Source organism: Chlamydotis macqueenii, chromosome 2 (assembly GCF_036417535.1).
Source record: "Chlamydotis macqueenii isolate bChlMac1 chromosome 2, bChlMac1.mat, whole genome shotgun sequence".
In the NCBI taxonomy this organism is placed as follows: Eukaryota; Metazoa; Chordata; class Aves; order Otidiformes; family Otididae; genus Chlamydotis; species Chlamydotis macqueenii.
This window is the reverse complement of record NC_141557.1, coordinates 89,368,851-89,382,124: the sequence shown is the minus strand read 5'-3', so window position 1 is coordinate 89,382,124 and position 13,274 is coordinate 89,368,851. Positions and strand designations below refer to the sequence as shown.

The 13,274-nt window shown below is 40.3% G+C and overlaps 1 protein-coding gene across 3 annotated transcripts in view; it reads right to left on the bottom strand.

Moving 5' to 3' along the window:
* The window catches only part of IKZF1 (IKAROS family zinc finger 1), a 69,066-nt gene that overhangs the window by 15,625 nt on the left and 40,167 nt on the right, over positions 1–13,274 (bottom strand). For all 3 annotated transcript variants that reach the window (XM_086740420.1, XM_086740419.1, XM_086740418.1), the window contains 2 exons: positions 6,405–6,665; positions 599–766 (listed from right to left, as the gene is read on the bottom strand). In XM_086740420.1, the coding sequence (XP_086596546.1) occupies positions 599–766; positions 6,405–6,665 (429 nt within the window). The remainder of the gene's footprint in view (positions 1–598; positions 767–6,404; positions 6,666–13,274) is intronic.

Sequence of the window (13,274 nt, the reverse complement as noted above, 5' to 3'; positions counted from 1 at the left end):
CTTAAGAAATATTTATTCAGATTTCCATATTACTGTTGAGGTAAAACACTGAAAAACTCTAGCAGAGTCCTCTTTTTTTTTTCTGAAGATTATTATCTTTCTCTTTCCCATCCTCTCCCTCCTCCCCACCCTTTCTCTTTCAAAGTACTTGTAATAACAAGGTGCAAGAAATAACTGCTGCTAAATGCTGTAGGTGGTATTCACTTTTTAGGTTGAGAATGACTACCAGACTAGAGGTTTTTGAGACTTTGTGACTTAAAACCTACTGTGTTTAGACCTTATATTATCTCTGTGGATAAATGCCATCCAAACTCCAAAATATTCATTAGCTTTAATTCATGTTTGTAGTTCCATGAAATGGATTACTCACATGAGGCTGGTAAGATGAAACCCTAATACAGAAACTTATAATCAGTCTACAAGTATGGGGAAAAAAAGCAGTTCTTCTACTGAAGGATCATGAGTGTGAGCTGAGTTTAGTAATTTCTTTGCCTCCCTAGGGTGAGAAGAGCTCTCAGGCTTGGTGGCTGCGAACATCACCGTCTCCTCAACGGATGCTGTGACGAGCATCTCTGGACGGTCCCGCACCTTCACTTACCCGAGTGAGTCCTCAGGTGTCCCGTGAGGGCATCCCTGCGACGGCAGGCATAGTTACACAGGTGGCACTTGAAGGGCTTTTCACCTGAGTGCAACTTTATGTGGCGCAGAAGGTTGCCCTTCTGTGTAAAGGAGGCTCCACACTGATTGCACTGGAAAGGGCGTTCTCCTATAAGGAAAAGGAGAAAATATGTGAGAACAAAAAATCTTACGTGGTAACAAGAGAAAGATTTCAGTGAGAAAGTTGTTTTCTCACTGCTGCTCTGTGACTTCCACCGGCTGCAGGTTTGATATAACATGAGGCTTTCAGACTAAACCTGCCAGTTTCTTAATGCTTCACTGGCTGGGTCAATTTGATCTGAAAATCTAATTTTTTTTTTCTAAATCAGAATGGCACATCACAATGCAAATTCAAACTCATTTAAATAAAGTGACTGCAACATTTTGTGTTGAAGAGCCACTCTTCCTGATCAGCAGTTTTGGAATAAACCAATATCCAATTTTGCATGTTGTGGCATTTGGTGGGGTTTTTAATGTGGCTTTTTTCAAAGGGTCTTTAAAATATGCCACTGAAGCAGCAAAATAAAAAGGAAACTCATTAAAAATGCATTTCAGGATCACAAGTTCATTTCAGCGTTACATTCTTATATTTAAATGAAAGGCACTTCATTATAACAGTTATAATAACTTCTTTTCATTTACATTTTCCCTGTATTTTCCCTTTCAATTTCTTCTCCATTACCTGTCTGTCCCTAAGCAGCCAAATCAGGAAAGAGACAGAGAAAGAGAGAGAAAGAAAGAGAGTAAAATCACATAAGTTAAGACAGTGCAAAGGAAGCCCTGTACTTCCACGCCAAAGTCCTAACCCTTCTCTAGGTAAGGTATGAACAGAGGAGCTGCACAAACAGGCTCTGCTGGCCGATGCTTTCGACGGACACAGGGAAAAACCTGAAGAGACACAGCCTTGATTTGTCTAAGCTGGTGCCTGTTATCAAGGAAGCGAATCCGCTAGCCTTTGCAAACATTAATATGGCTGTTGTTTGCTTTTTAGTGCTGTTTAAATGCAATATGCTCTTTTATTCACTTAGCTATTTTTAAAAAATTTAAGATAGTTGAAGCCTTTTCTTAAGTCAGTGGGAACTAAAATATGTTTCCACTGGTACCAGACAGGAGTAAAGGAGAATTTCTACATGAGAGTACTCCATCAGCAGGAGCTGCTCCTGCATGCCTGTTTCTCTGTAGTCCTCAACTAAGTCAAACCAGTCTTTGAAACTCATTTGCTGAATTCTGTTTCTCTTAGGCATAAATTTAATCTGCTATAGTAACTATAATGCATTGACAATATTAGAAACAGCCCAGAGATTACCTGTTCTTAGTTTTTATTTTCTTTCTGTAACAATATTGAATTTAAAATTTCAGTGCTGAAGCTAAAATATATATAAAAAATAAATACAAGTTAAACAATTTCTTTCTTCTCTCTCACTTAACTATCATGTATTATTTTGCACATCTAAGACCAACTTGTATGTCCAGATGTGTACATATATGTGCAGCATGATCATTTTTTACTTTTGTGTAATGCAGTAGAAGAGCTGAAAACTAATTGGACAGCAGCACAATCCCAACCTGAAAATCTACAAACTCTACCATCAGGGTTGGCAGCTTTAGCCTTCAGCAAACAGTAAAATGAATCTACGTTAGGGCAAGATATTTTCATTGGTCAAACAGCTTCAAGTAGGTCAGCACGGTCCCTGTCAAGCCAAATAAGCTCACTTTCTTTCTCCATCAAGTAGCTGTATTAATCTAAACTATATTCACAACTGGTTCAACTGGAGTGGCCCACAAAAATGCCAGCATTAGCTTTATAGGATTTTGCAATGTACTTCGTAATCCATGCAGAGTAGTTGTTAGCGGAAAAACAAAATGGGTAAGAGTTTGTCTGCTTTACGTCTTAATCTTTGGGGCAGTTATTTAACATGGAACGTATTTTTCAGAAATGGACTGAAACAATAATGAAGAAACCACTTTGTCATGGGGGACACAAATTCAGAAGAAATGGTTAATTCTTACTAAACAGCTTTTCTAGCCATTTCTGTTACTTTTACTCAGAAGAGCATAAGAGGAGAAAACGAGGATCGAAAAAGTACTCAGGGAAGAAATGCAAAGCAAAGTAAGAATGAAATGTATCTCCAGCCTACAGCTCTCACAATTACAGAGTGAAATCTTGCACTAAGTGGAGAAGACAGACGGATGGAGCATTTCGAGTGAGACTGCTGCATACCAAGTATTTCTACAAACTGACAGGGGGAGCAAATATAAGGGAACTTGCACTCGTGTTGCTGTACAAAAGAAACACCACCACCACCAAAAGACCCTGAAACTACATGTAGCTTGGTCAGCCCTTGGTCGTCCATGCCACAACTACTGCAGCGGACAACACCTGCCTTGTGAGCCCAGCAAAGCTCCCAGCCCTGCTAGGATGGAGATGGTTGCTGACGGAAGGTTATTGGCTGTGGCCCTATGTCTCAAAAATGGGGAAGGGACAAGGCAGAAAATAAAATACATAATGCATGTTTTGTTTAAACGTCAGCTTTCTGTGTTATTTTCTCACAATCCTGGGTGGATTTCATCGCGTGGTGTGTGGCTATGGACAAATATGGGCCCTGAATTGAATCGACCACCATTGCAGTGATTTGCAAGCCTTAGTGGGAGCATGGACCCTGGACTGCTTATTCAATTAAGAATATTTATTTTTCTCATTTCTTAAACAATATAATAACAAAATCACCAAATACTCAAAGATGTGCATAGCTGTCTTTCTTTTTTTTTTTAAAAAAAATGCTCATTCCTCAATGGACATAAATTTGAGACATTCAGACCCAACTAACAAGACAGAAGTGAACTAACTGGTGACTCATGCTAAAGGAGTGTACATATAAGGAGGGGATATATATACCTATGCACACACACATATACATATATATACACATACGCACACACGCACACACAGGCAAGTGAAGCCTGAATCGATACCCTGAGGTCTCAGCACCAGGGAGCAGGAGGGGGTTTCTCTCTGCTTTCTAGATCTCCTTTTTCCTAAACAGCAAGCGAGACAGCAGCAAGCTAGAGAAAATCAACACACTGAAAGCCTTTGGGAAGGACGGTGAGGAGAGCTGGGCATCTGTGAGTGGGATTCACTCCGCAGATGGGAGCAACAGGTAAGATGCTAGGAAGCAGTTAGTGCTGTACAGCTGCTTGCAGACCGAAGAGGGTAGAAATGTCAGGTGTTGCTCTGCATATCTGCACTTGGCAGGTGTACTCATTGAAAGTAATTATGCCTTTTATCAGGTTAGGCAGTCATTTTATTTTGGCACTTTAGTGTGCTAGAGTTTTGTTCACTTATCAAATATTTATTTAAGGAAACCTCACTGCATACGCAGGTTTTACATGAATTAGCAGCAAAGTAATTCATTTGCAAGGTTTATTCCTTCACCAGGCATGTATTGAAATGGTCTTCAGCATAGTCAGTTCAATGTCTGTAATAGTATATCCCATTTCTACTTTAATTTTCACAGCGTAGCTGAAAGGAAAAGCAGTCACCAACTGTTTCCCCATGACATCCCTTTAATTTAAACTACCAGCTCCGAGCCTCCACTGCCTTCCCGGCCCCTGAAAAACTGCCTGAGCTCACCTTAAGACACAGCTCAGGAGAGGAGTGGAGGGTGAGGCGGGAGGGAAAGCAAAGGTTTTCGTTCCATGGAAGGACTCAGGGGTGCAACTTCACACCCTTTAGTTTTATTAAATGTAAAAGAAGGGAGTCCTGCTGAGTGAAGTGCTGCTCATGGGGTGCTTCCACTGTAGGATTTAACTACATTCCCTGGTTAAAAAGAGGGTCCTGTTGGCACTGGGAGGGCTCTGCAGAGGATGGAGAAGTCTTGGAGTGACAGCCATTGTGTGGTAGTGCCCCGACCACCCTTGGCAGGCACATGAGTCCCTCTGCCAGGCAGGGAGTTTGGGCAGCTGGAGGTCTGTGCCAGGGAAATCAGTTAGGCAGCCCCCAAGGATGCTGCCACAGGGAACAGGCAGCCCAGCTCATCCTCTGGAGACTCAGCCTGCCAGGTACCAACCAGTGCACTAGGAACAAAACCAGCTCTGCCTACTGGCTCCCCAAAATCAGGTGTGTCCCCACACAGGGCGTTCAGCCCTAGTGCAAACACTGCCTCTGACCCTCAGGGACCCAAAACAGCTCCTCTGAAGCAGCAACAGTATACTTTTAATAAACAGCAGCCTCCTTAAACAAGCACAAAGATGTCTACCTCTAAAAGCATTTTAAGTTGTGACAGTTTATTTCAACTACAGCATCCTCTTCAAGCCCATGGGTCTGTTTAAAAGACCTCATGTCCAAGTAATTTTCCATATGCATTAACTCCTAAAGGATCACATTAACATTCAAATAAAAATAAAAAAGGAAACAATCAACCAACAAGCACTTCAGTATAGGAGGTAGGCTGCTGTCTCTCTTCGGAGAACTAGTTGTGGCTTTTCCAGTAAAGATAATTATCTGCTTTTCCCTGACAGCAGGATTTATCATATTGAACTGAAGCATACTTTGCAGTAGGCAATGTAACGGCATTGCTAACTATCACCAGCACTGCTGCTGAACGCGGCTAACCCAGGTTACACGAACAGATCGCACCCTTCCAGAGCTTGAACAGCTGCAGTTACAATGACAGAGATTAGCACTGGGGGGCATGGATGACACTTTTCATGGATCCCCTCCATTAAACTCTGAAAACACCTTGCTAATCCCACTCCTTAGTAATTCTGAGCAAACTAAGCATGATCAGATGGATGTGGAGGAATAAAGTATCTATGTGTTCACTAGCACAGCTGTTTCAGTGGAATCTAGCCATTAGACAAATTGGTTTTACTTTAAAAATATTTTTAAATTCCCTCTCATTTGAATATTCATGCAAAATGCCAAATACTTCATTTATTTATTTTCAAAGTAACTTGAGTAGCACAACAGTACAGTTCAGTTCTCTGTTGACTATGGATGACCTTAGAGTTTAGATTGGAAGTCTAGTTTTCAGACAGCTTATATCAGGTTATATGAGACTCACCCTGGTCTTTACTTCTTCATTTGTTTCAGCCTCTTCATTTTTTTGCATTCTTTGAGACTATTTAGAAAATTGAGGCAAGAAGATTCACAGCACTGTATAATGAAAAGCCATCCCTATGGAGCACAAGATCTTTACGTGTCTCTTTTAGTGTCCCAGCGGAAACCCTTTAGTCCAGATCTGACCAGTGACAATACTTGTTTTTACTTCATGAAACATTTGACATAAAATTAACCCTTTTTTTTACTAAGACTGCCAGTATAATTCCCTTAATGTTTATTTTTCCAATCACTTTCAAAATCACTGATCCATAATGAGCTTTATTGCATTTTAGGAAACATTAGAACTGGGTTGATTTCAGAATTAGCCACAAATGGATTTTTCTTCAGCAATTCTTAGAAATTTCTTAGAAATTAAACAAGACTTTACTTTTTAAAAAAATTTTAATTTTTCATGTAGCTTCGAACCAAACTGCACAATTTCTAGACCAACAGATGGACTTCCATCAAGAAGTCTCAATTCCTGTGCTGTATGAAATGGCGTAACAAAATAACCAAGTTCCAAATGCCCACTGATGCTGCAATTATCTTACAAGAGGGAACATGTGCATGAAAGAGAAAACAAGTCTTAGTTCCTAATATGTGGACAATTCTTGTCAACTAAAGGAAAAACTGTGGAACGCCTTACCAGTGTGGCTTCGTTTGTGAACCATGAGCACATTGGGACCGATGCAAATTATCCCACAGATATCACATTTTAGCTTTCCGTTAGGAAGTCGAATGCCTCCAACTCCTGACATAGCCTTGCTGCCTGGGCCATTGTGTGAGCCATTCATTTTCTCTCCCGAGGTATCAAGCATTCGTAAATCTTCCGCACATTCTTCCCCATTCATTTCACAGGCACGCCCATTCTCTTCATCACTCTGAGTCTCTATTTTAATATTACCAGCTGAAAAAAACAATACAGGATGCCACTCAGTTTTGTTACAGAACAAATATGGTGGCAAAGAAACAAGCACATCAAAGGAGACAATTTCTAAACAGAATGTACGATATACCTAAGTAACAAAAGCTACAAACACAACTACATTCTTATGGGCAATGTGATGAGTCTGTAACACATGCAGCAATGAACAGTGAATATCAGTAAGATAAATACAAGGCATCCAGTGATCTGGGAATGCAAATAACATTAGAAGTTTGTTCCTAGGTCACGTTGAGATTTTTGCTTTCGTAATGTTCATTTTGACAATTCAAGCTAATTAGAATGAAACTTAAAATTAATCCACTTCACATGGATTTGTCCAAAACACTTGTGAAAGTAAGTAACTCATCAAAGACAATGGATGAAAATGAACTGAAAATGCAACATTCTCCACCTGGCAGGAAGATCCCGAGGGCTGTACTGAATCCAAGTATTTGGTTTGCTGTTCTATGGGGTAAGCAAGGACAATGGGAAAGCAAAAAGGACAAACATTGATAAAGAAACCAGGGTGGGGAAGGATGGTAGGAAGAATTTAAGAGCATGAACTAGCATTACAGGAAATTATAGGAGTGATAATTGTGTTTCTAGGACAGCAGGATTAGGATCATTGAGTAAGAGGAGAGGATCTCTACAGCCATAAGCTACTATTAATAAACAGTCAAATCAACAAAGGTGGGTAGGAGAACTGTTCTGACTTTACTGGATAAGTCCTTTGTGTTATAATCCCATAGCTGACAATCGCTTGCAGCTAAAAGAAGAATTCAGGTATAAATTTGTCATAGCCTCACCTCATGTGATAACACATAGGCTCGTAAATTTTATCTGATATGAACAGAGCAAACCTAAACGTTATGGCAAAGGGCCAAGATTCAGATCAGTTAATGCCAGTATTCATTCCTCTTCTCTCCACAAGACTGTATGACATTTTGTGTAGAAAAAAAATCATCTTTACAGTTATTTCCCTCTTTTCTAATCTGGTGATTTTGGTGAAAAAAAAAATAGTTCTTCATTAGGCTGAAAAAGACCATTTAATTGCCCCAAATCTTACTTTCCTTTCAGTGAAAAACCTCTTTGTTCACCCCACCCCAAAAAGGAGAGCATTTACTTTAGTGGCTAGCTGAGGGGTTTGTTTCACCCAATAAAGACCAGGTCTCCTTTTCTGCAACAGTAGTTTCGTGGTAGCCTTATTCATAAGTGATGGTTGCAATGACATAATTAAACTATGGGCATTAATTACCTAAAGAGATGAAAGACCTTGACATTAATTTGAAATTGAAAGGTTTGACCAACTCTTCTCTGCTACACCCTGCAACCTCCCAGGTGTCCCAGGAGGATTGCATGGATGTAACTGACAAGAGTATCTGACTCAAAATCCTGCTGGGAAACAAATTGAGTGTAAAGTTGTTCACATTTCTGAACACTGCTTGATTGGACACCTTTTATAAAGTCTACCAATCTAGGCATTTTAATGATTTTTCAAATATTGCATTTTAACAGATATCATATGCAAAACAGGATCAGTGAACATCATAAATAGCAGTTTTTCCTTTAAAATGTATGCCCTAAAAAGGGGAATAATTTAGAGATATGGGAAAAAAAACAAGGACAAAGCAGTCATTTATGAAGATGGTATAAAGATGAAGATGGCTAAACAGAAGCGATCTACACTGCTCTGCAAATTTAGTGGGCTCCAATCCACTGCTGTTTTCACCATGGTTAATGGAAGCAATAGACCTATTTGGCTTGAGAATATGACAGATTTTCCATAATTCACACAAAATTTCTTTCTCTTAATTGTAAGAATAATAATTTGAATGTAAATATATTTATACAAAACGATTACAGGCTCCTTGCCTGCCAGAGGTTTGGAGAAAGTGGCTTTTGAAGTAGGCTTTGTGTTAAGTTAAAACAAAATACATGTGAATGAAGCAAAAAGATCAGACTTTAGCAGCATATGCAGACAAATGTACAGACTGACAAGCGAAATAACACAAACAAAAATCACAAAAGTAGGAACTAGATGGAAACACTCTGTAGTGAGCTGAGTTTGCAGTATACTTACGGGAAAAAGATTTGGGAATTATTGCATGAAAGTCCCTAAAGCCTTCTGCCCCGTATACAGCTGCAACAAAGAAGGCAAACAGGATGCTGGTTTGTGGTACTGCTAGCAGTAAATGTAAAAGAAGATGGCATTATTGCTATAAGAGAAATACGTAAGAGAAAGACAGAACTATCATTAAAGAAGCAACATAAGCAGTTTAGGATGAAGCAGGAACAGCAGAACAGAACAGTTGGCAGGGGAATCCTGACCTCCCAGAACAACTCCCATTTGTAAAAATGACCTTTTCTTCCAAAGCATCCAACAAGTTTTATCATGTTTTCTAAATGCATAACCTCTCTTGGGTATTCCCCTTCCTTGCAGGTTAACTCCTGCTGAAGTCAAACGGAACTTTTGCTAAAGTGTCTCAAAAGGGTCAATGGGAACAGAGCACCTAACACAGCCTTCTCCCGCCCCCAGGGAAATCACAGGGCCCTACAGGGCAAGCTTCCTCTCATGATTTAGAGATCTCTTCTTTATACGCCCTTGTTTCTAGTCACAGCAGTCATACAAAGTGAAATTGCATTGTTTTCTTCTCATGCCTGCTCGTCTTATGCAATGGAAGAAGAGGGAGCTCAATTTTTATATATTTAGATATAAAATTGTGTATATTGGCCTATCTTTTTTGTTTGTATTTCTAAGACTTGTCCTCACAATGTATGTACACAAAAGTAGCTGCACAACTATACCCTGCATATTATGAGTAGCCACATGCAAATTAACATGCCATGGCGCACACTGGTACAAGTCACGATGGAGTTCATTACTTGAAATAAGCAATGATAGGGATATTGATTCAGTAAATCTTCACTAGAGCTCTCCGCAGCTATGCGCCCGGACTGCCATAGCTGTGCTGCTCAATGAATGTCCCCACGCAGATGAGGCCAGGCATCCAGGGTGCCCTTACAAACGCACCCATTCGTCAGCGCAGCTCACGGCAGGGGCTCGGTTCAGGTGTGGAGCTCACTTTGCCAGTGAGAGCTGATGGACAGTGAGGCCACCCACCTCGCCCTGGGTCCTCACAGAGATTTTATAGGTCTAATTAACAAACAAAATCTCTTCATGTTCAAACTTAGCACTTTTTGCAAATCTGTTTTCCAAATGAAAACTAGTGAAAATAGCCCCACTGATGCAGGATACGCAACAGGAGAGAGAAATTGCTCCAGTAAGGATTTTTTTTATTAAATCTGAATGAGAAATGCAAAGGCAGGCTATACTTTTTTTTTTTTTTTTTCCCCTGGAGACTTAGACTGAAAATAAAAATCAACAGTGTTTTCTATTTCTTTTGTGAGAGCGGTTCCTGTGCCTCCCTTGCCATAGTGGGGAAAATCACTCCTGGAGCACTGATGATGTGACAAATATCTGGGAATCAGACTTTTTAGATGCACTGATCAAGAACATACTCAGCATTTGCACAGGTTTCTCAAACAGTTATTCAACATAATCTTTGTAGGAATAATTTCTGTGCACATCCATCTCTGTGTACTCACACGTGGAGACATTAATAGCTCTACAATAATTCACAGTAACAATTTTTCATTGGCTCTTCTAATACCATTAAAATATTACTCATTAATTAATTTACTTCAATGTCATTGGAGACTACCTTAAAAGTCTCTGTATTTCACTGTCTTTGTACACATTACTGCAATTCAGAGGAGTTTAGTCCAAACCCTTTTTTTTTAATGCAAGGAGCGTGGAGCACGCCAGTGTCACTAATGGATAGCTCTACCCTGCTCCCTTTTTACCTACCCAGAATCTGGAAAAGTTACCCCAAAGCAGGGCACTGGGTGGGTCACTTGTGCTCTCCGATGTTTACTGGGAACTTCACTCAGGATTTTTGAAGAGCATTTGAAATTTATCTTACAAAAACTCTTCTGTATTCTATGGTTAAAGGTGGTTTATGCAAGTCTTTGGAAAAAAAAGGAAAACAAGTGACATGTCAAAGAGAAAAGGGGTGATGATATGATTTATCACTGAAGAGCAGCGTAGCTGGCTTAGCATGAGACTCAGGCTGGGACAGTCAGGAAGGCAGGATGGAGGGCGAGGTGACAGAGTCACACTTCCCTGGAAAGAGCTGAGCAATGTGGGGAGGGAAGGGAGGGGTTTCGCAATGTGTGAAAGAGTTGGTAGTGGGGAGAAAGGAGAAACCAAACAGACCTCCTGGGAAACAGGACGTGGAGGGTGGCTTTTAAAGAACTGAGAAATATGCTTGTGAGAAATTAGTAATTTGTTTTCAATCCATTGCCAATTTACCTTCTCTTATAGCTATGGGAGCCCCTCCCAGATGTAAAATCCTTTCAGTTCTGTAAGACTTTGGCACCAGCACAGGTTTAAATACCTGGGCCAAAATCCCATTTGGAAGGGGCATTCACCTCCCTAGTCATATTGTTCTCTGATGGGATTTTTAAAGAAGAAAAAAACCATAAGACCTGGCTATCAAAGGAATTTAGAGAGTAACAAAGACAAATCACACTGAAGCTTCTGGGGCATCTTAACAATAGAGTTCCTGAAGTCCCTTTGATTTTTAATCAATGATTTAAGCACCTTTAATACTTTTATCCCAGTAGGTACTTAACTGCATCTTGTGGTATATATCTGCCTTTAAGAAGTTATTCTTTAGTCTTTTTTTTTTTTTAATAACCATGATAATCTGATTTTTGGTCCATGCAATGTCTTGCTCATACTTTTTAGCCAAGAGCAAAGAAAAGACCTCTCTTCAAGTTGCTTCAAATAATTCAGGTGCATGTAATTTTTTTTCATTTTAATGGCTCATTTGTTATTCCAAGACAACTCAGAAGTATTTTGTTGATGTTAGCTGATGTTTAGATGGTAGCTTTAAAAGTCCAATAAGAGTTTTTTATTAAGGCACCATAACTATTCAAGCAGCAGACAGATGAAGCTGCAATAATACCTGGCTGATCTGAACAGTGGATTAGCACTGTTACGGTGAGGAGGAGAAAACCTTTAACACCATCCTTTCTAACAAATTATATAAAATGCTGCTAAAAAGGCAGAATAAGATGAAAAAAAAAGCTTGTCAGGCCAAATAGATCACCTCAGCATGCCAAAATGTGTCCTCAAAAGCAGCTAGGATCTCTTCCTGTTTACAGAGGTGCAAAACCAAGAAAACAGAACATTGCCAGCAATTCTACCTATTACTTCTGATATAAGACATAACAGCTATTCTGTTTTGTTACAGTGCACCAAACTCTAGCACCTGGCTATGACCTGAAATCCAAACCTTTCCCTTTGTCTTTTTACATCATGGTCATTTACTGTGGCATCAGCTCTGTTCTCACCACATGAGAGCAGTGCAGGTGGAGGATGCCATTCTCAGAAATGTAAGGCATACAAGCAAGTTGTTTGTCCACAGAATATTTAAGGAGTTCACTGTCTAGGCTTGACAACAACAGAGACTGATTCTTTAACTTAAATTATGTTTCCATTAATAGTATATTTCCCTTACAAGCTTCTGAAGTGACATGAAGAATCATATAGGTGCAAAAAAGGCCAACAAAAGTTATGGGCTGGGCAACCACAATTAGTTACGCAACGACCTCAGCCCTTCTTCAGTAAAATTCAGAAGACATAACACGACATAGGTGGGACTGATTCGAACTAACTACTTATTTAGCTATGGAAAAAAAGTGAATGCATCCAAGTGCTGTTAAAAATGACTAGTTTACTCTCTCTTTTCTACACATAGCACTGCATTGCCCAGTTAATCAAGCATTTGTGCTATCTGTGTGTGTGAAATGCTGAAAGTTAGAGGCTGGCTTAGAATTGCCTAAAAAGTTAGAGCCTACAATGCAACCTAATTGCTATGTTCAAAAAGAAACATATCCACAAATAAAAGGGGCTGTACGCAGCCCATGTTACACAAGCTGTTTTGTAGGGCTTCCATTAAAAAAGAGCACAGCACTCACTGTGCCACAGGACAGTAGGACCACTACCACAGCAGGAGGCGAACATCCGAGGCCAGCAAGGCAGCCTGGTGATGTGGTGCTGGCACCTCATTGTTTTGCTTGAGAGAGTTGAAGTTTTTACCAAAGGCTGCAACACAGTGAAGAGGGGACAACAGATAAAAATGAAGGCGTCTTAATGAGAAGCTCTCAGCTGGCTTTTTACAGGAAAGCAAAAAACAACAGAAAGAAGAGTAGCAGCAGGAACCACTCAGGCACAGCTGCAGGTAGAGCAGACTGGTGCCGACGGATAAGGAGATCCTCTCTGCAGGGTCCATGCTGCCCCTCCTTTGACTCCAAGTGCCAATCAGCCCTTGGCAGCCAATTTCTTCCCTACTCTAATTTTGGCTATCAATCAAATGTATATTATTCCAGAAACACAGGCGTCCCCAGATAAGCTATCTCCCACGGGACAACCGGTGTGAGGAGCTCCACCCATGTCACCACCCACGACTGCCATTTCCTACCACTGCTGCCTGCGAGGAGGTGCCCGGTGTGCCAGAGCCCGTG